Source organism: Glossina fuscipes, unplaced genomic scaffold (assembly GCF_014805625.2).
Source record: "Glossina fuscipes isolate IAEA_lab_2018 unplaced genomic scaffold, Yale_Gfus_2 3, whole genome shotgun sequence".
In the NCBI taxonomy this organism is placed as follows: domain Eukaryota; kingdom Metazoa; phylum Arthropoda; class Insecta; order Diptera; family Glossinidae; genus Glossina; species Glossina fuscipes.
The window spans coordinates 8,783,191-8,803,792 of NW_023998417.1; the positions used below are offsets into that span (position 1 = coordinate 8,783,191).

Here is a 20,602-nt window from a genome sequence, read left to right on the forward strand (position 1 = left end):
TTAAAGTCAATAAGTAGAGTACATAACTACGTACGTAACTAACATTTAAATCTATATATGCATTCATGTATAGTAGAAATGATATCAAAAAAAACAATATATATATATATATATATATATATATATAAAAATAAAAAAAAAAATAAGAAAATTAAAAAAATAAATAAACGCAATGTTTTTAAATTAATTAAATCATAGTAACTCGAGTAGGATTACATTAATATATATATACACCTATGTATATCGTAAATTTATTTTACAATAACAATTATTTACAGTTATTATTTAAAATTAACAATAAACATTTCACCACCTAAGGCAATGAACAGTAATAAACATTAGATATAAAACTCCACACACGGCAGACACACTGCACTTATGGGAGACATATTTCTTTTGCCCACATAATCGTGCTTACCTTTAAAATATCATACGTTCTTTGCATTTTATTTGTTTTGCACGTCTTTTTTTTTTTTGATACTACCGTTTGAATAGCCATGTACTTAAGAAACGCAACTAAGAAGCCAGTGTTTACGGCTTCAAAACCGCAAGTGCGATAGAGTTTACTTTGATCGAAACTATAGTGGGCTCTGCGCCGCTTAGACACATACTAGACTGCGGCCGCCACCAGCCAATCGCTTTCTGCTTGCTCACTTCTTTCTGACCGTCTCCGTGTTACACGAATAGGAATAGCAATCTTCCCAACTGATATTCAATGAAGTTGCGAACGTCTCCGCTGCGAGCGCTATTTTTTTAAAGCCTTTCACTAAACGATAAATAGCCGACTCTTAACCATATTTTAATTTAAATTTTCAATTCTAATTAAATTTAATTTTAAATTTCAGTTTAATTTAATTCAAGGAAAATATTTTCATTTCCTTTAATTGACGATATGCTCTGCATAATGAATTTCGCTTATCTTCGAGCAAATGAATTTTCTCCATAATAAAAACTCGATCGGTTACTTCTTTCACATGTTAAGGAGTTTTGAACCATTATTCCTAAGTATTTATTGAATGTCTTTCCATTATTAGTCTATATAGTTTTTCAGATTATACTTTTTTTACAGGCACCATTAGAAGGCACCATTAGATTTTCAAAATATATTTGCAAAACGTCCAGACACATGGATCGCACTATGTGAATTCGATTGGCGTATATAGTGGTGTCAATTTAGAAACGTTCGCACCTCAGTTCATCTATTAAAATCACATTGACAAACTTAATAGTATAGCTTATCTAGAAGAGCAAACTTGACATTGAATGTTTTCTTATGACCTTCCTTAGATTAAGTCTGAATATCGGGAAATTGCTAGCGTTTTTTCGAGGTTGATTCAGTTTCATTTACATTGTTCGCATGCATGTGATAGATTTTGTAACTTTGTCCACTTTTAAACTGATCATGGAACGGTTGTGCTAAATTTCAGTGGCGTTTTTACAAAGGAAAAAGATCACTATGATATCTTTTTGCAGAAGTCCCCTTATGTTACTAGTGAAGGAAACCATTAATTAATGTTAACTAAATTGTTACGTTCCAAGGTGCAAGAAATTGCCTTAAACAATATCTGATTTCAAAAAGATGAGACTACGTGCCTCATATCACGTCAAATCGTCGATTTATTACATGAGAAAGTTTACGGCGCAATAACTGCATGGATTTCCGAAATCGAATGGTTTTCCAAGAAGCTATTGAACTCCTTCTTGCAACTCTTCTAGTTATTTGAAACTGTTGGTCTAAAGCAATTAACTCGATTCTCGACTCATTCCTTACAAGGAATATATTCTCACCTAACGTCCTATTAGTGCGATTACCTCAGATTTAATTGAAAGCAATCCACACAACTTACGCTTATCGATTTCGCTTTTGTAAAAGAAGTCCACAATGGGCCGTTAAATGTCATTGTATGCAGAACTTAATTGCATGGAATATAAATAAAAATATCAATTGTCTTTTTTTCGCTTTTTCTCAATTCTTTTAAGGATATTTCCTCTCTTTTTTCTTTAACAAAAACAAATCATTTCATTTTTATTGAAAAATCCTGTGTTTCAAAATTTTAATAACACATCTTGTATTAGACACACCTACTCCTCCCTCACAGTCGAAATATACATTGAAAAAAAAAAAAAAAAAAAAAAAAAAAAAAAAAAATGTAAATATAAAATATCTCTTAACTATAACTAAAATGCTCTCGTTCGCTGCATGAATTAATCAAGTGGACAATTACTGAAGAGATAGACGAGTGTGTAAAATAGTTCAAGTAAATAATTAAATATCACTTTAATAAATCAATATTACTCTCTCCTACTTCTTATCGCTCTCTCTCTCTCTCTCTCTCTGTTCTTTTAACTTGTGATCTTCCGGATAAATCTCTAAAATCTAATAAATTTAAGTAAAGCGAAAACAAGGTGTGGGAAGAAGCAATTTTTAAAATCAATCGAAATACAAACAAAACATGCAAACTATATGCGAATATATGGCATTTATTATGCTAGCCATCCAAGGCCAAGAATATTTTTCAAAATATATGAAAAGTGAGAATGACTTATCCATATTCATAACCACCGACATAATAGTATATTGTACAGCGGTACCTGCATATCGCATTATCTAATTTTTTGCAAAAAAAAAAAAACAATTAACAAAATATTATTTAAACTTATTATTATTAGTTGTTGCAACTCAGTTAAAAGTGTTTTCAAAAAGTTTTGTATTTCCGATTAAAGTACTAAATTCCCCTGATCAATCAATCGTAGGCTGACATAAGGAAAGCGTCTTTAGTGAACTCGACGAGACTGAGCGTAAGTTCAATAAAGAAGAGTAAAACAAATGTTTATACATATATCTAAAGGATATCTAAAATATATTAAGCGTAATAGAATAATAGAAATTACATTTGTTAATTCGTAGGTTTCCATCTAAATCTGAAAGCCTTCAATGAATGAAATATGGTTTTTGGAATGACATGGAATTTGATTTTTTTTTTTTTATGGCACTCATATATATCAGGTCTTCCGGATAGTTTTATGCATTCCGGTTACAACAACAATTTCCGCAATGATGCGCGTAGTCAATTGAATCATATATGTGACTCACACTCTTGTTGTTGTGGTTATAGTTAAGAAGACCGAATCGCGCTTAGAGTCAAATTGCAACGTATACTGGAACAGCAAAGCGATTTGCAAGTGTCCCTGCAAGAAATTTAATAAAGAAAATATCGACAGACAAATATTGATATTCGATTAATGGTAAATGCTTGCTTTCTGATAAGCAACGCGCGTGCGCGACCATTTTCGCCCAACGTCAAGACAATGTCAAGACTCTGTTAGCGCATAATCCCTTCTTCACAATATCGGGGAAAAGGCGAATTGCGGAAAGACTTAATTCAGGTCAGTCAACCATTTTGAGACCATATTCGAAAAACGGAGAGAACTTTCCGGTATAACCCCTTTCTATTTTGCTTTTCCTTAATTCTCCCTAAGGAAACATTTCGCGAGATTATAATTGCTTTATGGGTTCAACAACTGAAGCATTGCATTACATAACTTAGAAATTGAAATGTACTTTATATCAAGATTAACTAACTGCTCCTGATTTTTTTAGTAATAAGTTTTACTTTGTACAATTCAAAATTTATTAATTTTAAAAAAGTACTTAGCACTTAATTAATTAATTATCTAATACATTTTACCTCATAACATTTAAGAAAAAAACTATTTCTATTAAAGCCTTGGTCTTTGTAAGAGAGGATGTAAAAAAAAAAAAGAAGAAAAACAAAACTATTCGCGAACATTTATATATATACGCGAAAAGCGAATTTTCAATACCCACCACCTCTAAGCAATTTGATTGACAGCCTTTTTTTGCTTAATGAAAGGGGACCAATAAAAAAGTTGAACACTTTAAGGGAACGATGAACGTGGAGACATGTATATATTTATTGTAATATACATATATATGTGTATGTATGTTCATATGTATATATGTATATGTATGTTATATATATATATATATACATATATGTGTGTATACATATATATATACCAACCGCAACCGAAACCAATACAAAAAAGTTTTCAAAATCCTGAGTTGAGTCTAGGCATGCGTCAGTAGTATTACAGGCAGCATCTATGTTTTCAGCTGATAGATGAGCTTAAAAGAATTAAAAATTGTTGTAGAAATTTTCGAACCGGTAACAGAAAAACATTAAAATATCTCCTTCTCCAATTTCCTGCCGGCAGAAGCGGATCGGCATGCCAAACTCTTTTCAAAGGCATCTTGAAATTTATTATTTATTCGGAACAAAAACAAACCTATATTCGATAAGTTTTAGCTTTCTGCGATAATTTTTAAGATTACATTAAATTTCATAACGATATCACTATCTATCACACCACAAGAAAGATTACTTTGCATATCCCATATGGAAGAAAAATTCAGAACGCGTATCCATCTCACTATTTCTCAGCTGTTTTTAAAAACCTTCTTTTAAAAGTTATAGTTTTATAACATGGATTAATCTCCAAGAGTTTCAAATTTTAAGACTTCAAAGTTAAAAGAGTGCCGTAAGCAAAACTTTGCCATTTTCTATATAACACTCTCTCTAGTACCATTACAGTACAGTACAGTAAATTTCAAAGCTTTCTAACGAAACTTAATCGCAAACTAACATAGCCTTCAATAACTCAAAGCCGCCGGCATGTTTACATCAGGTATATGCTATCGCCGGTCCACGGTATCGTCGACTCGGCCCGTTACGTTGCAAATTTTAAAGAATTCCATTCGCTCGCACATAGCAATGCTTTACGGCTCGACTGAGCAGCTGTCAAATATGGAATGTGTTTAAGTATTTTTCTTCTTCTGACCGATTTAAAAAAAAGAAAAATTGAATCAATAATATCAGGAATTCCCGGCTCCGCCGTGACGTAAAAATTGAAATATTTTTAAGCGTCGACAAAACAATTTGCCCACCCCTGATAATACATATCATATAGACATTCTTAAAAATATGTCTCCTGGTTATGGGTATGGGAAGGATAAGGAATGCCGCTTATGTTTCAGTTCCCTTCGAACTATTAAATATATTCAATTAAATATATATGTGTACGCCAAGAAGATAGGTCTCTGCTTCGTGTTTCCTGAATGTTGTCAATGAAACAAAGGGATTAAGAATCTAAATACACTGAGATCTGATTGCTTTTTTTAACATATGAATTAAATTCGTACTCATCTTTAATTCGCCCTTAAAAGAAGCAATCAAATCCCATTGTGTTTAGTCCCTACGCCACTTGTCGTACAGGAAATTTTTGCGGACGTACGGAACACCCAGAAAGGCTTGACCCACCTTTTATTATACCGGGTGTTTATTATACTAAATTTGTCTCTCGATCTGTCTGTTTCGATTTCTGCTCCTCAGTCTACAAACTGCAATTTTTGAAATATTTTGATGAAATTTCCCACAATAAAGTGTTTTTTTGTCCAAGGACGGATGTTGCTTAAGAGGGTTCGGATCGGATCGCCTTCCCCCGCCCCAAAAAAAGCTTTATTTTGAAAAGTCATTATAAGAATAATTGTAGAGTGATGTAGGAAATTTAATGTTGGGGCGTGCCCAACTATATTATGGTTTTAAATGCTTTATCATTCGGTGGTGGGAATAGAAATTTATAATAGTTTCAAATAACTTTTTCAATTTCGATAGACAACACATATGTGTTCCTTACGAGACTCAATGTTACATTAGCTCTAACGGGTCATATTCATACATATATATATATATAAATAAAAATTTTAACATAATGAAAGTCATATGCGTGTAATGAAGCGAAAAGGAATTATTTGTAAATAAAAAAAAAAAAAAAAAACAGTAAGGTAAATATTCAATTATTTACACAACAATTTTTATTTATTATATTTAGTAAATTGAAAATATTTTGTAGTAAATATTCGATACTAAGCGAAAAATTATTCAATAATTAATTAAGTATTTACTTTATCTAAAAATTGAAGAAGATACATACATGCATACATAAACAAATACTTATATGTATCTCAAAATTGTTCAATAATAATAAATAATAAAATGAAAATATCCAGTGTTAAAATGCTTTAAAGTAGCACCAAAGTGGAACAAATAAATTTTAAAATTATATTAAATAGAAAATTAAATTCTCTACCATCCCTTCTCCCCCCCATCCCTCTTCGAGAAACAAAATTCAATAATAGTAAAAGCGTAGTTGGATGAAAGAATTTTAAAACTTAAGTATAATCATATAGTTACATAAATAGAATGAAAAAATTATTTAGAATTATGTTACGTTTTCAAAATAAATAAAATCTATTAAATGAATTTTAAAAAATTTATTAAACAACATTTTTATTCATATAAGGCATTATATTGGAAAGTGATGAAAAAAGTCAAAGTCGAAGTCGAAAAGTTCGAGCCATTTTCAAAAGCGTTTGTCCGTTGGCAATAATATGCTATACCGGCCTACTAAAAATACTTTGAACACAAGGAAACAATTCGACCAGACGGATAGACAGATAAACTTGAACAATGGCAGATAGTGATTCTAAGTTGATCGCTATAAGAAAATCTGGATCTGGTATAGGTTTGATACATCCACACAAATTTAATATATCCTTGTATCACAAGTGGTGTAGGCTGTAAGAGGTCTTCAAAGTAATCATTTTGTAGAAATTTATAATTTAACAAAAAATTTTGGGTATTAGGCAATTACAGCAAAAGATTTTAGATAATTGAAGCGATCGTAAGCATTGATAAGAACACTTAAGTAACTATATATATATTAAAAATATATATATTTATTATTTTGCTGATGTTTTTAAATTTATGACGTTTAAAATGGCGATTTTTAGCCAACATTTTCGGAGAAGTAATTTCAGTTAAGGAAGAAATTTTAAATAAAAAAACTTATTATTCTTAACTATTCTGTTCTGTTTTTATATTTGTTTACAAAATCACGTATAACACTAGCCTCAATAAAATCATGCTATCTTTTTCATACTTGATTAAATCGACAAAGAAAAACAGCCAATAGGGGCAATCAATTATTTTTATCATTCTTTCTCCAGTTTATGATTAGCAAACATTCAACTATTAACTGCACCAAAATCAGATGATTTTTGTTTACTTCGGAGTCAAATGCCAGGAGTGTCGCACCTTGATCTCTCTTTTCTTTGGTACTATGTATTTATATTAACGTTTTTGGAAGTATTTATCTGCAAGAATAAATTTTTCACTCTTCTGCGAATTAAACACAAGGTCGAATTTTTTCCTTCCGCTTAATACCATCCTCCATTGTCCAAGTTTCAAGTTAAAAGGGCTGTTGAATTGTTGAAGAAATATTGAATCATTATCATTATGTAATATTATCTTTTTTCAGGGTTGGCAACTTTTTCTTTTCGGAGAAGTCTACAAAGTCTTTATAATAAATACGCCACGACACTTATGAATATACATATTCGCATTGAAAGCAAGTTCGTAGAAAATCTATTGTTATAGAAAGATTGAAGAAAGAACCGAAAATTAATTTCATATCTAAATTTGAAGACTTGAGCAGTTTCAAAACTAAATTCGTTTATTTTTGCCTTTTCTTTTCTTTAATCTTATCGTATGTGATATTATTCTCAAACAACGTAGAGAATCATATAAGACTTCTTTTAATACAATCTCTGCCTATACCCAGATATTCGATTCGTTACTTTCGAGGACTATATATATATAGATTCTTTTTCGTGTAAGCCCACTTCTGTTCGTTGCATGCATTGCCCATTCATAGAGCATATTCTTGCTTCATTATAAACTCTGGCAACTCTAATGTACAGAGAAAAGATTTGCGAGCCATCAGAAAGAAAAATATAAATATAAAAACATAAAAAGTTTTGACAGCGAATCTTTCAAACGCTATTAATTGTAAATTGTATTAACCATATTCAAATCTAATATAATAAGTTGAAAGGAAAAAGTTGGAAAGATTTTCACGATAAGCATTAATTAATTTAAAATAATTGATGGTATGATATGATAATTGTGCAAGCATTTATTTCGAAAGGGGTCATAATGGGGCAAGACTTTAACAGAGATAATTTGTAACAAGGTTATTTATATATTTAGATTTGCTTACGTATAAATGCGTTTGTGTGATTTTAGGTACACTGCGCACAGAATTATCTGGGACTTCGATAAACCAGGTATTTTAATCATATCAAGATCAAGATGTTACCTGCCACTATATTTCGCCAAATATCACGGCAACATAACGGTCTTTGTAAAGGCCTTACCGATTTGGTAGCTTCGACCGGTGCTTCTATACCAGCTTCCAATGTGATTAACTGCTTAAATCGTTATGCTGCCGCCACAGGATTTATACGTATCTCTTTTCTCGACATTAATCAATATCGCAATTGGGATGTCGAAAAATTGCGTCTCTATGCCGATCGTAAAAAACAATCATTGCATCAAAGAACTCTTAAAGGTCGCGATATTCTCCAAGAAGTTATTGGTAAGAAAAGGGAATCATTTATTGAACGTAAAAATGTTATCGTCGAAGATATACGGGAGGCCCGTCATAAAGTGCAAGAAAGAATGCGCGAAAAAATGGGCGAAGTCATCGAACGCGAAAACATCGTAACCGTACCGAATATGCTAACTATAAGCCGTATGCTCTTATCGCCCTATATTGGATGGGTGATTGTGAGCGGTGATTATGGAATGGCCATCAGTTTGCTAGCTGTGGCAGGTATTACAGATGTGGTGAGCAAATCATTATTATTTTACTATATTTAAACTTGTTATATATTTTTTCTTAGCTGGACGGCCAGATCGCCAGGAGGTGGCCTAGTCAAGCTAGTAAAGCTGGTTCATTTTTAGATCCCGCCGCTGATAAAATTTTAATGGGTTCCCTCGTCCTTTCCATGACCTATTGCGACTTATTGCCTTTATGGTTAGCCGGAGTTATACTCTTTCGAGATGTTTTTTTATTAACTGCCGGTTTTGTTATACGTTACATAAGCCTGCCACCGCCAGTAAGTTCCATTAGTCGTTGTTGCAGTGCCTTAAAAATTTTATAAGAAAGTTATCTATTTTTAGCGTACGTTTTCACGTTATTTTGATGCGACTCATGTTACCGCCCAATTAGAACCAACATTAATTAGCAAAATAAATACCGGCGTGCAATTGGCCGCAGTAGGTATTAGTTTGGGAGCCCCCGTTTGGCATTACATAGGTAAGCAAATACAAAATATGGAAAATAGACGTTAAATACATCAACTTTTGAAACTCATTTTCCAGATCACGTGGGCTTACACGGTTTATGGTATTTGACTGGCTGCACTACCGTCGCCGCTGCCTTAAGTTATATATTAAACAAGAATACGTTTAAAATTTTTAAACGGCCTACAAGGAAAACATAGGACTTTCAATGCATAAGTTGGAAAATGGAACTGACCTTTATAACGCCTTTATTTTTAAGTACTAACTTTCGTAGCGTTGTTTCGTTTAAAGTTCATTTTAATTGATTTAAATATACTGAAAACATGAACATGAACTCTTATCTAACGAATATATCAGGAGCAATCATTAGATAAGAATGATTATAATTAAAAACGATCTTATGTAAAAAATGTACGCGACGAGCATACATCATGCAAATAAACCAACCCTATATACTCAGTTTGTATAGTTAATCTTCTTTCTCTAACTTTGAAGCGCGATTAGCCATAATCCAGAAATAAATTGAAGGACATAAGAAATGCAAATAGTAAGCAATGCGTGCCTGCGCATTACAGATGATTAAATCTTTGTCGCCCCTCAATACGGCAGTCAATATACGCTCTGCACACGCTTCAGCTGACATTCCCTCGGCAGTAGCCTTATCCATTTCTACAATATTTTTCTAGAAAGTATAAACAATTTTTAATTAAAGAAAATATGAAACTTACTGCCATGTATTTGCCCCGTGGAAGTTAAAGCATTCACGGATAATTGAGTTCTAATATAACCTACATATTAGATTGAGAACAAGACATGAGTACTACTGCTACCATCATATTACTATATTACCTACCAGGGCTTATACAAGTAACTTTTATACCCTTATTAGACATTTCAGCTCTAAGAGAATCCGCGAATGCCTGCAAGGCATGCTTAGATGCTGAATATGCTGAACGATGAGGTAAAGCAAATTTACCCTGAACAGAGCTAATAAAACAGACATGACCACTTTGCCTTTTTACCATAGAGGGTAATATAGCTTTCGTCAGAGCTACTGAGCCAAAATAATTTACAGTCATGATTTTTAAATCCACATCCAAAGCAGTGTTAATAATATTAGCTCGTACACTAATTCCTCCATTATTAATGAGAATGTCGACGCCACCATGTATGCTTATCGCCTTTTCCGCAAATCGGGACATAGCATTCAGTTCAGCCAAGTCCAATTGTAGAACACTGGGAGGATAAGCAACTCCTACCTTATAAGGATATGGAAGCCAGAGCAGTCAAAAATTATTTCTTTCCAATTGTTCCAAATGAACTTACAATTTCAAGGTCTAATAAATCGTTCTTCACTCTTTCTAATTCTTCTAGTCGCCTAGCAGCCAATAACAATTTACAGCCAGCTTTATAAAACACATGAGCCATAGCTTCACCCAAACCCGAACTGGCGCCAGTTATTAGCACTACCTTACCAGGCAAATGTTTCCTTTTTTTCGCTATCAGTGATCTATGCCATAAATTTAACAACACTAAAGGCATTACAACGGGCAAGCAGATACTTCCTAAAACCCAATATAAAACATTCCAATTTCCCGACGTAATAGATCTGGAATTCTTTGATATCTCATCGTAACCCATTGTTGAAAGCGATAATTGCGAACTTTAATCTCTAATAAATATTTATCTTTTTTTTGGTTTTTTTAGATGAATGGAAAAGGCTTAGTAAATATTTATATTATGTTAGTAAAAGTGCTGCCTATTTTTTCTTTTTTACACAGCTGCATTTGTTCTGTGAAGTTAACAAACTCTACTAAACTAACTAGAATGCATTTTCACTATATACAGGGCCAGGTATGTTCATCAGAAACGACAAATATATATAAGCTGACAATCGCGTAAATTGAGTTAAAGGACACAAGGTAAACCTTGCTATACATATATGCCATCATGTAATGAGGTAAATCCAAATGAAAAAATGAATATAATTTTTTATACGTAAATTAGAAATATTCAGTAAAAAACACAATAATAGTAATAAAAAACAAATCCAATTGAAAATCTTCCCTTCAAATAATAACAATAATAGACGAATTCACCACAACTTTCTGTAAATCGAGTTTTTTTTTTATGTATTAATAATAATTGCATGCTATATGAAATTTTTAACAAAAAAGTACAGATAACTTGCGAAAGGCCTAACACTAAACCAAATATATATCCTTGAAACCAAATCCATCATCCTAGTAACTTTTACCTTTTTCAATTAACCCTTTTATTCTTTTTTCTCTCGTGCGTGTGATTAGTTGTTAACGTCACATGCTTAGAAATATTTTTTTGAATTGTTACAAGACCAGCTGATAGTTACGCATTTTCATAAATATGAGAGAAAAGCAAAGAAACAAGTTCTTATATTTTGATGAAAAATTATATTAAATAATGTTAACGCTCTCGCGCATTGTATGCCAATATCTGCCGTTATGTGTACAATCGTTAAACGGTTTATCTCATATACATACTTCACCGGTTTCGTCTACCTTTTGGGAGCGTGAAAAGAAATCGGGTTATAAAACTGCTCTACCTCAACCGTCTAGGAAGCAAATGATCTTGGATGGCTTTAAAGAATTAAAGGAAGAAATAAAATTGTGGAGACAAGAGGTTAAGGAAACCTTTGAATCAGATCCAATTTTAGTTTATAGACCTGGAGAAACCGATATAGTATTCAATTTCAAGAACGAAAATTCTTTAGATAAATGGGTCGTTACTTCGGATAAGGATCATAATGAAGGCAGAAGTACAGCAATGTTAGAACTAAGCAATTCGGGCGGTGGATTATTTCATGGCGATGTTTGTTCGGAGCACGTTAAAGACGGTATCATAAAAAGAACTGGTTACGCCAGTATGAGAACTAAAAGAGTGAGGGTAAGAATTTAAATGAGATAGATTCTTATATTAAAATATATGTAAATATGTTAGTGTCATTATAGAAATCCTTTAAACGTGAAACTACGTATGATTGGAGTCAGTATAATATGCTGGTGTTAAAAGTGCGTGGTGATGGTCGCAGTTATTTAATCAATTTACATTGCGAAGGCTACTTTGACATGATGTGGAACGATATCTACCATTATGCTCTTTACACGCGTGGCGGGCCACATTGGCAAATATCGAAGATACCATTTTCAAAATTTTTCTATTCCTCTAAAGGAAGAATCCAAGACAAACAGCAAGCTGTGCCGTTAAATCAGATTACACATTTTGGTTTCTCCGTCAGCGCCAAGAATGGTATGGATGGACAATTTAATTTGGAAATTGATTATATTGGTTTAGAATTTGATCCAAACCACCGCGAAGAATTTGCTTATGAAATGTATCGAACACAAAACTACATCGCAGCCACATAGTCAATTTTTGTTAAGGAAGAAAAGTTGTTTAATAAACTCCATACATTTGTTTTATTAATATATATCTTTTATTTAAATTTTCAATTATGTCCAATATGATACCTCGTTTGCTCTCAGTCGAAAATTATCAGCTATCAAATGGGATAAATATAAATATCATGCAAAAAAATTATCGCACGCTTTTTTGAAATATTTTCCGTTTCACTAACAAGTACAAGCAAATTAGTTATATGAAATAAGTATAAAAAAATTTTGTTCAATCTAATCGAAATTTTTCCTATTATCTGCTAGTATTTGAGTCAAGGTTACTAATGACTATATATTTATTCAAAAAATTCAATGATCATTATTAAACTTACCTTTAAAATCTAATGGTCATGTTTCAATGGCCCATTGCATGATATAAATCCTCTCTCTCTCTCTCTCTATTTTTTGCGTTAATAGGCAGAGAGATAAAAATTAAACATTCACTCACGCGCGTACACGATAGAAAATAATTTTAAGCTTTTTGTGAAAATTCACGCACAAAATTACTAACCAATGGTTTCTTGTTTATATTTTTTCTTTTCGTTTTACGATCTTTTTCAATTTTTATATATATGTTTACCGAGCCTTCCGCTCATTTCCGACTCGAAAAATAACTGCGGAGATACAAACATAACGTAAGACAAGTAGCGTCTGAAATAATGCATATGCACGAATACTAAAAACATATAAGAAATTCCAATAACCCGAGCAATAACACTCGTGTTTAGAAAAAACGAAAAGAAATAAACCAGGATCGCGCAACTACATAAAGACTCAATACAAAGGTAGAGAGTAGTTTTACACAGTTACGTTCGCTTCTTATTTCCTATATCCGTTTTATGTTCCTTTAAAAATAGTGTTCTTAACACGAAAATAGCGAAAGACACGAATTCAACAAACACATACTTATACATCGACAGTGCAGAGAAAATGCAACAAGCCGGGCAATAAGACTCGTGTTAAGGAAAAAAAAGCTATAAAATTAAGCAAACGTACAAACTATAAAAATATAGAAGGAAAGCGTAAGTTTTCTTGCTCTCTCTATCCGTTTTATGATATTTTTCAACTATCGTACACATTTTTATCGAGCCTTCCGCTCACTTTCGACATAAAAAACCAACTGCGGATATGCAAAACTAACCTAAGACAAATAACATCTGAAATAACGCGACGACACGAATTCAGCAAACGCATACTCATACATCGACAGTACAGAGAAAATGCAACAAGCCGGGCAATAAGATTCGTATTAAGAAAAAAAAGAACTGTTGAGAAATAAAGCAAATCGCGCATGTATATATAAAAGCCGTGCTTAAATCACAAACTATTGCGCATTTTTTACTTTTAATATCCTGTTTTTACTTTGTTCTTCAATTTTCGCACATAGTTTAATAAAGCGAACGAACTTTAACTCTGTAAATTTAACATAAAACTACTAACTTTCAAAATGATAGAAATACACGAATTCAACACAATCGCACAAACAGAATTTACAGTAATTGCAACCAACTTAGTAATGTAGTCGTTTTAAGAAGAAGAAGAAGAAACTGTTGTGAAATAAAGTAAATCGCGCAAACATATAAAAACCATATTTAAAACACAAACATACAAAGCACTTAAAACAATTAATTAATATTCGACCAGTTCAAAATTTGCGGTTAGGTGCAAATCTCTCTTTTTTTCTATTTGGATGGCATTCTTTTTTTTATTTTCTTGCTTAAATTAATCAATCCGCTTTGTAAACTTCTGATCGCAAAACAAATCCAAGCAAGAGAGAAAATAAAAAAAACTACTCTAGAAGAAAGTAAATCGCGTAAACATATAAAACACGGACACGCACTTGTAGCGCTTTACAGATATTCGCTTAGTTTGATAATAAATGACTACTTAAAAACCTCACATTTTATTTATAGAAATTAGAAGTTGACAACATTGGATTTTGTTTACGTTTGTGATAAATAAAAGGGATGGAAGCAAAAAGAAATAAGCAACTAGAGTATTAAATTAGAAGAAATCTTAAGAAAATTTCATCATCGGGTTAGGTATCTGTAACTACGAAGCGGATCCAGACCACATCATAACAATCTAACAAAAAAAAAAAAAGAATTGATAAGATTCGTTTCGTCCACATCCCACTTACGCGAAGTAAATTGTTGACGACATCGCAAGAACTGTGAAATTTGGAATATAATTTAAGCCTTTTGGGCATATAAAGTTACTTGGTCTTACAAATTCAAAAGAATAAATAAAGCTCCGGCTGAGGAAAGGAATAAGATTTAATGGTGGGTATGAAAAGTGTTACATGGATTTATCTAGTTAATGAAAGTGATCATTGATATTAAGGTGATTGTATGATGGCAGGTTTCTCGATTTGATGGCCTTCTTATCATTTCTAACTTTTTTAAATTTAATTAAACATTCACGAAAACTTTCGATTTTAAAGAGTTAAAATGATTTTATATAACGTAACGCATTGAATCACCGTCCAGACTTAAAACTGCGTTGGGTGCCGTTATCAAGTCATTGTTGTTATTCGTTTTGAAATCAATAACAACAACAAATAAACAAGACAAGATATTCAGTTCGTTTGATAATGAAAAAACCTCTTTTTAAGAATTAACGCGTACGAAATGTGTACGTTTCGCAGACCATATATAAATAAAAAACCAATGTATTAATAACATAACCGTAATAATTTAATGTCTATCAAGTTTCCATTAGATTTCCAATCAGTCAATCCAGTTCCAATCGTTTCAATCTACATTTCTGAATTGAAAATTTGAATGAGTGACCTTCTAAAAAGCTTTAAACCGAAAAAGAAATTTCGTGGTACTCATAAGTCATCAAAAGGCGATTTTTTCACTTTCCTCTCTTTTGTTTGCAAATAATGCTTTTTATTTCTTTGTTTACTTTTGTTAGCTGAAAAGAAACCAGTTGAACATAGTAGGAGTCCCTCTCTTACCCGGCTGCAAGACCTTGTTGAATAATTCGTTTAACACTAGATTGCCCAAAGAAGTTATTTTAATTGCTTTTTAATTCAAATTAAAAAAAAGATTATATTTATAAAGATACAATTTCTTAGCATTTAGTGACTTATGATATCTGATATAAATGCATTTATTAATTATTCTATTTACATTCCCTCGCTCTTTATTGCGTATAAATGTTTGTTGTTTGTATTATACCATCTTACACATTCTGACAGTTGTTTCAGTCTTTCTAGTGTTAACGATAATATAAAAAGGAAGCAAAAAACAGTTTCTTGACTTGAAACGCACCTTAAATGCCACAATAACCATATGCGAAATAAATCTCTGCTGTTTGTTAACAGCCGACGACTTAATTAATGACTTTTTAAGAACTTAAGTTTTCTGACAATTTTTCGATATTTCAACTGTCCCCATGTTACTGAGCTGGATATGCCCACTTATATATATATATGTACGAAATTCAATATTTTTATTGCATTATTTGTAATTTTCCGGACGTTATCAAGAAGCAGACGAATAATGTAAATACAAGTCGCAAAACGTGTATATTTCTCTGCGTTACGAATAAAATGACGAAATTAATGTAACATCGTAAGTTTTAGCGCTAGATATAAAAGTGGTATTGCAAACCGGTATGCTTCACATTTACTGAAATGTTACATTTTGAAAGCATTCACAAATGAGTTTTGATTGTGGCTACGTAGACACCTTTTGGTTAAAATATTTTTGTAATCATACAAAATTTAAAACAACTAACGCCAATTGTAATATGGTGGAATTTCAGGTAGAATACCGTTATCTTTCTTACAAATTGTCATTATTATCTTGGAAGATAAAAAAAAAAAAAAACAAAGACAAATTAAAAACAAGTCGAAATAAATAAAAAATAGATGCAAAATGGTTTAAATTTTATATATATTATGTCTTTTCAACAGGAGGAAACGTACCTTTACGATCCTAATTTATTATTAAAATTGGATTTTCATCAAAGCCCGGCAAAATTTAATCCATTTATTTCGGCAGCCTGCCCTGGTGAAACATGGCTAAAAGTGAGGCCACTAAAGGATAGCGATTTCGATCGTGGCTTTTTGCAATTGTTATCTCAACTAACGCATGTCGGACCAGTGACTCGTACACAATTTTTAAGTAAGATAATAATTTAAGATAATTTCATTGTTAATAAGAAAAACAGCAATTGAGACGTTTTTTTTTACGTTCGTTAACAAACAAGCACGCTTCTCGCAAATGAAATCGACTGGTGATTATTATGTTACAGTTATTGAAGATGCCCGTAAAAATGAAATAATAGCTGCTGCTTCATTAGTTATTGAAAGGAAATTTATACACAATTGTGCTATAGTGAGTTTTCGTAAAAGTAATTTTTTGTTTTGAAAAAAGATTTTATTAAATATCTTTTTTCGTTTAGCGTGGTCGCCTGGAAGATGTTGTCGTTAATGATACCTATCGCGGTAAACAATTGGGTAAACTGTAAGTAATTAGGTTTTTGATTTTATGGAAAATAAAATTTCTCAACTTTTTAGCATCGTTGTTACTGTATCACTGTTGGCTCGATATTTAGGATGTTATAAGATGACTTTGGATTGTAAAGATAAACTTATTAAATTCTACGAGTCCTTAGGGTACCTGCTAGTGCCGGGCAATGCGAATTCAATGACGATACGTTATGATGATGAACCATCGACTGCTAAACACAACTTAACTTCCTTCAATAGCGTAACAAATGACTCGCTCCCCGCGGAAGCTTGCCAAACTGTAAGCCTCGATTTTAATTCCTGACAATTAGCCGCCAGTACTGCCGCCAAATCAAAACTTTAAATTGTGTTGTTCGGTATTAACCTAAGCCGCAACTAACCAAAGTTAAAAAACTGTTGAGATCATCACTTTGGTTCGTTTTTATTACAATTTTAAGTTAACGATTTCCCAAAGCTATCAAAATCTGTGCTTTAGGGCAGGAGGGCAGTTCTGGCCGTATTTTCGGCTTGGCCTTATGCTTATAATAGAGTCAAGCTATTTACGCTGCTTATTATGTATGTATGTGTGTACTTAATGGAATAATGATTATTTTTTTCTCTCGTCAATTAAATAATTTTTAATTTTTTTTTTTTTTTTTTTTTTTTGTATATGCATTTTGCATCCAATCTTTGATGCTCCAGGTGGTGTGTATTTTACCTTTTAAAAGTACTTTTATAAATTAATAATAAAATGTATGCAAAAAAGAAAAACCATATTCGTTTAAAACAGAAAGTTTGTGCATTACTTAACATATTTAATCCTAGTGTAATATTTTTGGTCAAATTCATTAATTATACTCACACAAGTGACCACAGATTGGGCAAATAGAGCGATTCGAAAAGTATTCCATTAAATGTTCGATGTGACCTCCATGTGAGCAGCCTTGACACCATGCATACACACCTCTTACAATTAAACCACATATGGAGCACTTTGATGAACGCATAGATTTACACTTCTGACAATACCAACCGGCACTACCACTCAATGGACGTCCGCAATCGCCACAATTTGTGTAAACAGTTGTCGATTTTTGATTCAATTCTTGCACAGATGCAATCCAAGCAAGATTTATTACGGTGCAAGCCTCGTTCCACATTTGATAGCGATGCAATTGATCAATATAAGTCTGGAACCAATGCTCCTTGAATTAGATAATTATAAAATATTGCAATTTCTCAACTTTTCACAAATAAAAAAACACTTACAATTAAACTTTCTTCAATCGGTAAATATTTTCGACTTTCACCCATCGCTATTAGGACAGCTAGAGCGGTTTGTACATCACCTACATCGTTCTGCAATTTTAATGCATCCGCTATGAACTGATGAGGCTCCCACATCGGAATAGGAGGTATGTGGTTGACTTTTAAAATAGCCGGCACATTGGGGGGCTGATAATGAACATTACATTCTATTAGGAATTGCGCATGCGTATGAATTGGTTTATTACCGGCGACTTTGCACGATCTTGAGCCTTTATATCCAATTGCGGTCTAGCCGCTTGAACATCACAGTGCAAAGCAGTATCAGGAAATGCTAAAGCTTTTGTAAAATCAGGAGGCCCAACATAAATGAATCCATTACGCAGCACATCGAAATTGTCAAAAGTGATTTCCGTTAAGATTTGAGTTTCTGACAAAATAACTGAACCGTAAGGAGGATATGTCTGTTTGCCACCAGAATCGCTGGCATCTAAGAGTGCATCCTCGTCTTGCGATTTAAGTTCATTGCCATCGGCGGACCCAATACCACTGTTATTTTCATGATGATCCCATTTCATTAGGACGTCACTGTTGATCGCATGCGTTGACCTACGGGAGGTTTGGCAATTTTTTTGCTTCGAAAATGAATTCCGATGCTCATATTTTTGTTTATTAAACTCATTGGAAGCATAAAGCACTTTTATGAAATTCCATAAAGTTGTGGCCTTGAAGTGATAAACGAAACGAACATTATTATTTAAAATAATATATATATATATTGGTAGAATTTGTTCCGCAAGCTTGGATACCCATTATTTTAAGCGAATACATATAGAAACTACAAAATTTAATTCATGCAATCATTCTTGTGGAGACATAAGTTACAAATTTGTAAAACTACGTATGGTGAAACAATGTTAAGGAAAGTTTATTTTAACAGCGCAACGAGAAACTCTTTCATAATTGCTTCCAATTAACTTCCAATTTGTAAGAGGAATGCTACACTTTAGTAAAACAATTTCGGACAGACAGCGTATATAATGAATTGCTTAACAAATAATATACTTCTCACGGATGGGTATCATTGGATACGAAATTTTATGAACTTACATTGTGTTTACCATATTTGCGCGATACCATAGCATTGTGATCACAAATGTCGCCTAGTTTTTTACCTGTGAATATTAACTCTTTAGCGCAACCAAAGAAGCATTCATGTTCCTTAAGTGGTACCGAATTATCTGCATTGTATCCCGTATACTATGCGAAGTCAAAGAAATTGTTTAAAAACTCTTATTATGAATTCATAAATTCGTAAAGAAGAAAAACTTAACATTACCGAGGATTTTAATAAAAATCTACACATATTCGATTCGGCTATATGAAATTGTTCTGTACCATTAATCGATTTCTGTCGAGCTCTGAAATGCACACTCTCAAATAAATTTATAAACTCTTCATGATAAGTACGTACATCAATGGATTAATTTTCATCATTTGTGTTGCAGTAATTATTGAATAAACTTTCTTTTTATCAGCGAACGATATATCACCGCCACGCCCCGAACTAGCACCTTGCGAATTAGCCTTAATTGCCGGACGGGAAGCGTCCTTAAATGCATGTTTGTAAATAGTAGAATCTTTGCTTGTCGACAGTAAACAATGCGAATCATTGCCCTTCCACGCTATTCCAGTCGTAACGTTTGTATGATCATTAAACGAAGCAAAAGGAATAAATGGTCTTCTAATATCCCATACATGAATACTATAGTCCACAACGAGAGCGCAACTGGCAATATGATAACTAAAAAGAAAAAAAGAAAAAAAATGAAGAAAATGCGCAAATTTTTATCTTAATATGTACGACTATTTCTTGTATAAAATATCATTTCATTACGTTCGTTCTGGCCGCCACTTGACACGCCCAACAACTGCTATGGTATGTATAGTGTATTCCAGTGAATTTTTACCATCCATATTCCAAACCTGAAGGTAGAATTCTTATATTTTTTAAACAAACTATTTTTACGTCAAAGAGCACCTTAATTTGTTTGTCTCTGCTCCCTGTGGCCAACCAATTATTTGTTGAATGCCAATCACAGGTGTAAATTGGACCACTGTGTGCTGTAAATTGCAATAAGCACTTCTCACCCCTTTTTTAAATTTAATTTTATTAATTAAAATAAATTTTGTTTTTATAGCGCGTAAGGATT

At 32.4% G+C, this 20,602-nt stretch overlaps 5 protein-coding genes across 6 annotated transcripts in view; 3 read left to right on the forward strand and 2 right to left on the reverse strand.

Moving 5' to 3' along the window:
• Nucleotides 1-7,847: 7,847 nt before the first annotated feature.
• On the forward strand, nucleotides 7,848-9,559 carry LOC119634672 (probable cardiolipin synthase (CMP-forming)). 2 transcript variants are annotated; one of them, XM_038028960.1, is made up of 5 exons: nucleotides 7,848-8,032; nucleotides 8,169-8,771; nucleotides 8,828-9,043; nucleotides 9,108-9,243; nucleotides 9,309-9,559. In XM_038028960.1, the coding sequence occupies exons 2-5, from the start codon at nucleotides 8,235-8,237 to the stop codon at nucleotides 9,428-9,430; spliced, it is 1,011 nt and encodes a 336-aa protein (XP_037884888.1). In that variant the 5' UTR covers nucleotides 7,848-8,032; nucleotides 8,169-8,234; the 3' UTR covers nucleotides 9,431-9,559. The 2 variants fall into 2 exon arrangements, with proteins under 2 accessions (XP_037884888.1, XP_037884890.1); XM_038028962.1 differs by lacking the exon at nucleotides 7,848-8,032 and adding an exon at nucleotides 8,034-8,115.
• Nucleotides 9,560-9,677: 118 nt separating this feature from the next.
• On the reverse strand, nucleotides 9,678-10,975 carry LOC119634673 (dehydrogenase/reductase SDR family protein 7-like). Its single transcript, XM_038028963.1, has 4 exons — nucleotides 10,557-10,975; nucleotides 10,084-10,489; nucleotides 9,959-10,018; nucleotides 9,678-9,899 (listed from the first exon to the last, which is right to left on the reverse strand). The coding sequence occupies exons 1-4, from the start codon at nucleotides 10,869-10,871 to the stop codon at nucleotides 9,700-9,702; spliced, it is 981 nt and encodes a 326-aa protein (XP_037884891.1). The 5' UTR covers nucleotides 10,872-10,975; the 3' UTR covers nucleotides 9,678-9,699.
• Nucleotides 10,976-11,607: 632 nt separating this feature from the next.
• LOC119634674 (complex I intermediate-associated protein 30, mitochondrial) lies at nucleotides 11,608-12,669 on the forward strand. Its single transcript, XM_038028964.1, has 2 exons — nucleotides 11,608-12,152; nucleotides 12,218-12,669. Exons 1-2 carry the CDS (start codon nucleotides 11,670-11,672, stop codon nucleotides 12,632-12,634), a joined length of 900 nt encoding a protein of 299 aa, XP_037884892.1. The 5' UTR covers nucleotides 11,608-11,669; the 3' UTR covers nucleotides 12,635-12,669.
• Nucleotides 12,670-16,258: 3,589 nt separating this feature from the next.
• LOC119635212 (probable glucosamine 6-phosphate N-acetyltransferase) lies at nucleotides 16,259-17,916 on the forward strand. The gene is made up of 5 exons (XM_038029906.1): nucleotides 16,259-16,435; nucleotides 16,587-16,797; nucleotides 16,883-17,010; nucleotides 17,078-17,139; nucleotides 17,193-17,916. Exons 1-5 carry the CDS (start codon nucleotides 16,331-16,333, stop codon nucleotides 17,446-17,448), a joined length of 762 nt encoding a protein of 253 aa, XP_037885834.1. The 5' UTR covers nucleotides 16,259-16,330; the 3' UTR covers nucleotides 17,449-17,916.
• Nucleotides 17,766-20,602, reverse strand: part of LOC119635209 (GATOR complex protein WDR24) — a 59,564-nt gene continuing 56,727 nt past the window's right edge. The window contains exons 5-12 of the mRNA XM_038029901.1: nucleotides 20,431-20,542; nucleotides 20,287-20,375; nucleotides 19,864-20,193; nucleotides 19,729-19,810; nucleotides 19,500-19,649; nucleotides 18,638-19,114; nucleotides 18,393-18,578; nucleotides 17,766-18,328 (exon numbers count right to left, since the gene is read on the reverse strand). Of these exons, the coding sequence (XP_037885829.1) occupies nucleotides 17,972-18,328; nucleotides 18,393-18,578; nucleotides 18,638-19,114; nucleotides 19,500-19,649; nucleotides 19,729-19,810; nucleotides 19,864-20,193; nucleotides 20,287-20,375; nucleotides 20,431-20,542 (1,783 nt within the window). The 3' untranslated portion in view covers nucleotides 17,766-17,971. The remainder of the gene's footprint in view (nucleotides 18,329-18,392; nucleotides 18,579-18,637; nucleotides 19,115-19,499; nucleotides 19,650-19,728; nucleotides 19,811-19,863; nucleotides 20,194-20,286; nucleotides 20,376-20,430; nucleotides 20,543-20,602) is intronic.

What these genes read in the sequence shown, in the direction of transcription:
- LOC119634674 (XM_038028964.1), top strand. Translation starts at nt 11,670, where the DNA reads ATGTTAACGCTCTCGCGCATTGTATGCCAATATCTGCCGTTATGTGTA. An exon ending in TGAGAACTAAAAGAGTGAGG is followed by an intron (nt 12,153 to 12,217) that starts GTAAGAATTTAA and finishes GTGTCATTATAG; the next exon opens with AAATCCTTTAAACGTGAAAC.
- LOC119635212 (XM_038029906.1), top strand. Translation starts at nt 16,331, where the DNA reads ATGAGTTTTGATTGTGGCTACGTAGACACCTTTTGGTTAAAATATTTT. An exon ending in GTAATATGGTGGAATTTCAG is followed by an intron (nt 16,436 to 16,586) that starts GTAGAATACCGT and finishes TCTTTTCAACAG; the next exon opens with GAGGAAACGTACCTTTACGA. An exon ending in TTATACACAATTGTGCTATA is followed by an intron (nt 17,011 to 17,077) that starts GTGAGTTTTCGT and finishes TTTTTCGTTTAG; the next exon opens with CGTGGTCGCCTGGAAGATGT.
- LOC119634672 (XM_038028960.1), top strand. Translation starts at nt 8,235, where the DNA reads ATGTTACCTGCCACTATATTTCGCCAAATATCACGGCAACATAACGGT. An exon ending in ACATAAGCCTGCCACCGCCA is followed by an intron (nt 9,044 to 9,107) that starts GTAAGTTCCATT and finishes ATCTATTTTTAG; the next exon opens with CGTACGTTTTCACGTTATTT. An exon ending in CCCCGTTTGGCATTACATAG is followed by an intron (nt 9,244 to 9,308) that starts GTAAGCAAATAC and finishes CTCATTTTCCAG; the next exon opens with ATCACGTGGGCTTACACGGT.
- LOC119634673 (XM_038028963.1), bottom strand. Translation starts at nt 10,871, where the DNA reads ATGGGTTACGATGAGATATCAAAGAATTCCAGATCTATTACGTCGGGA. An exon ending in ATTTATTAGACCTTGAAATT is followed by an intron (nt 10,490 to 10,556) that starts GTAAGTTCATTT and finishes TATCCTTATAAG; the next exon opens with GTAGGAGTTGCTTATCCTCC. An exon ending in CACGGGGCAAATACATGGCA is followed by an intron (nt 9,900 to 9,958) that starts GTAAGTTTCATA and finishes AAAATATTGTAG; the next exon opens with AAATGGATAAGGCTACTGCC.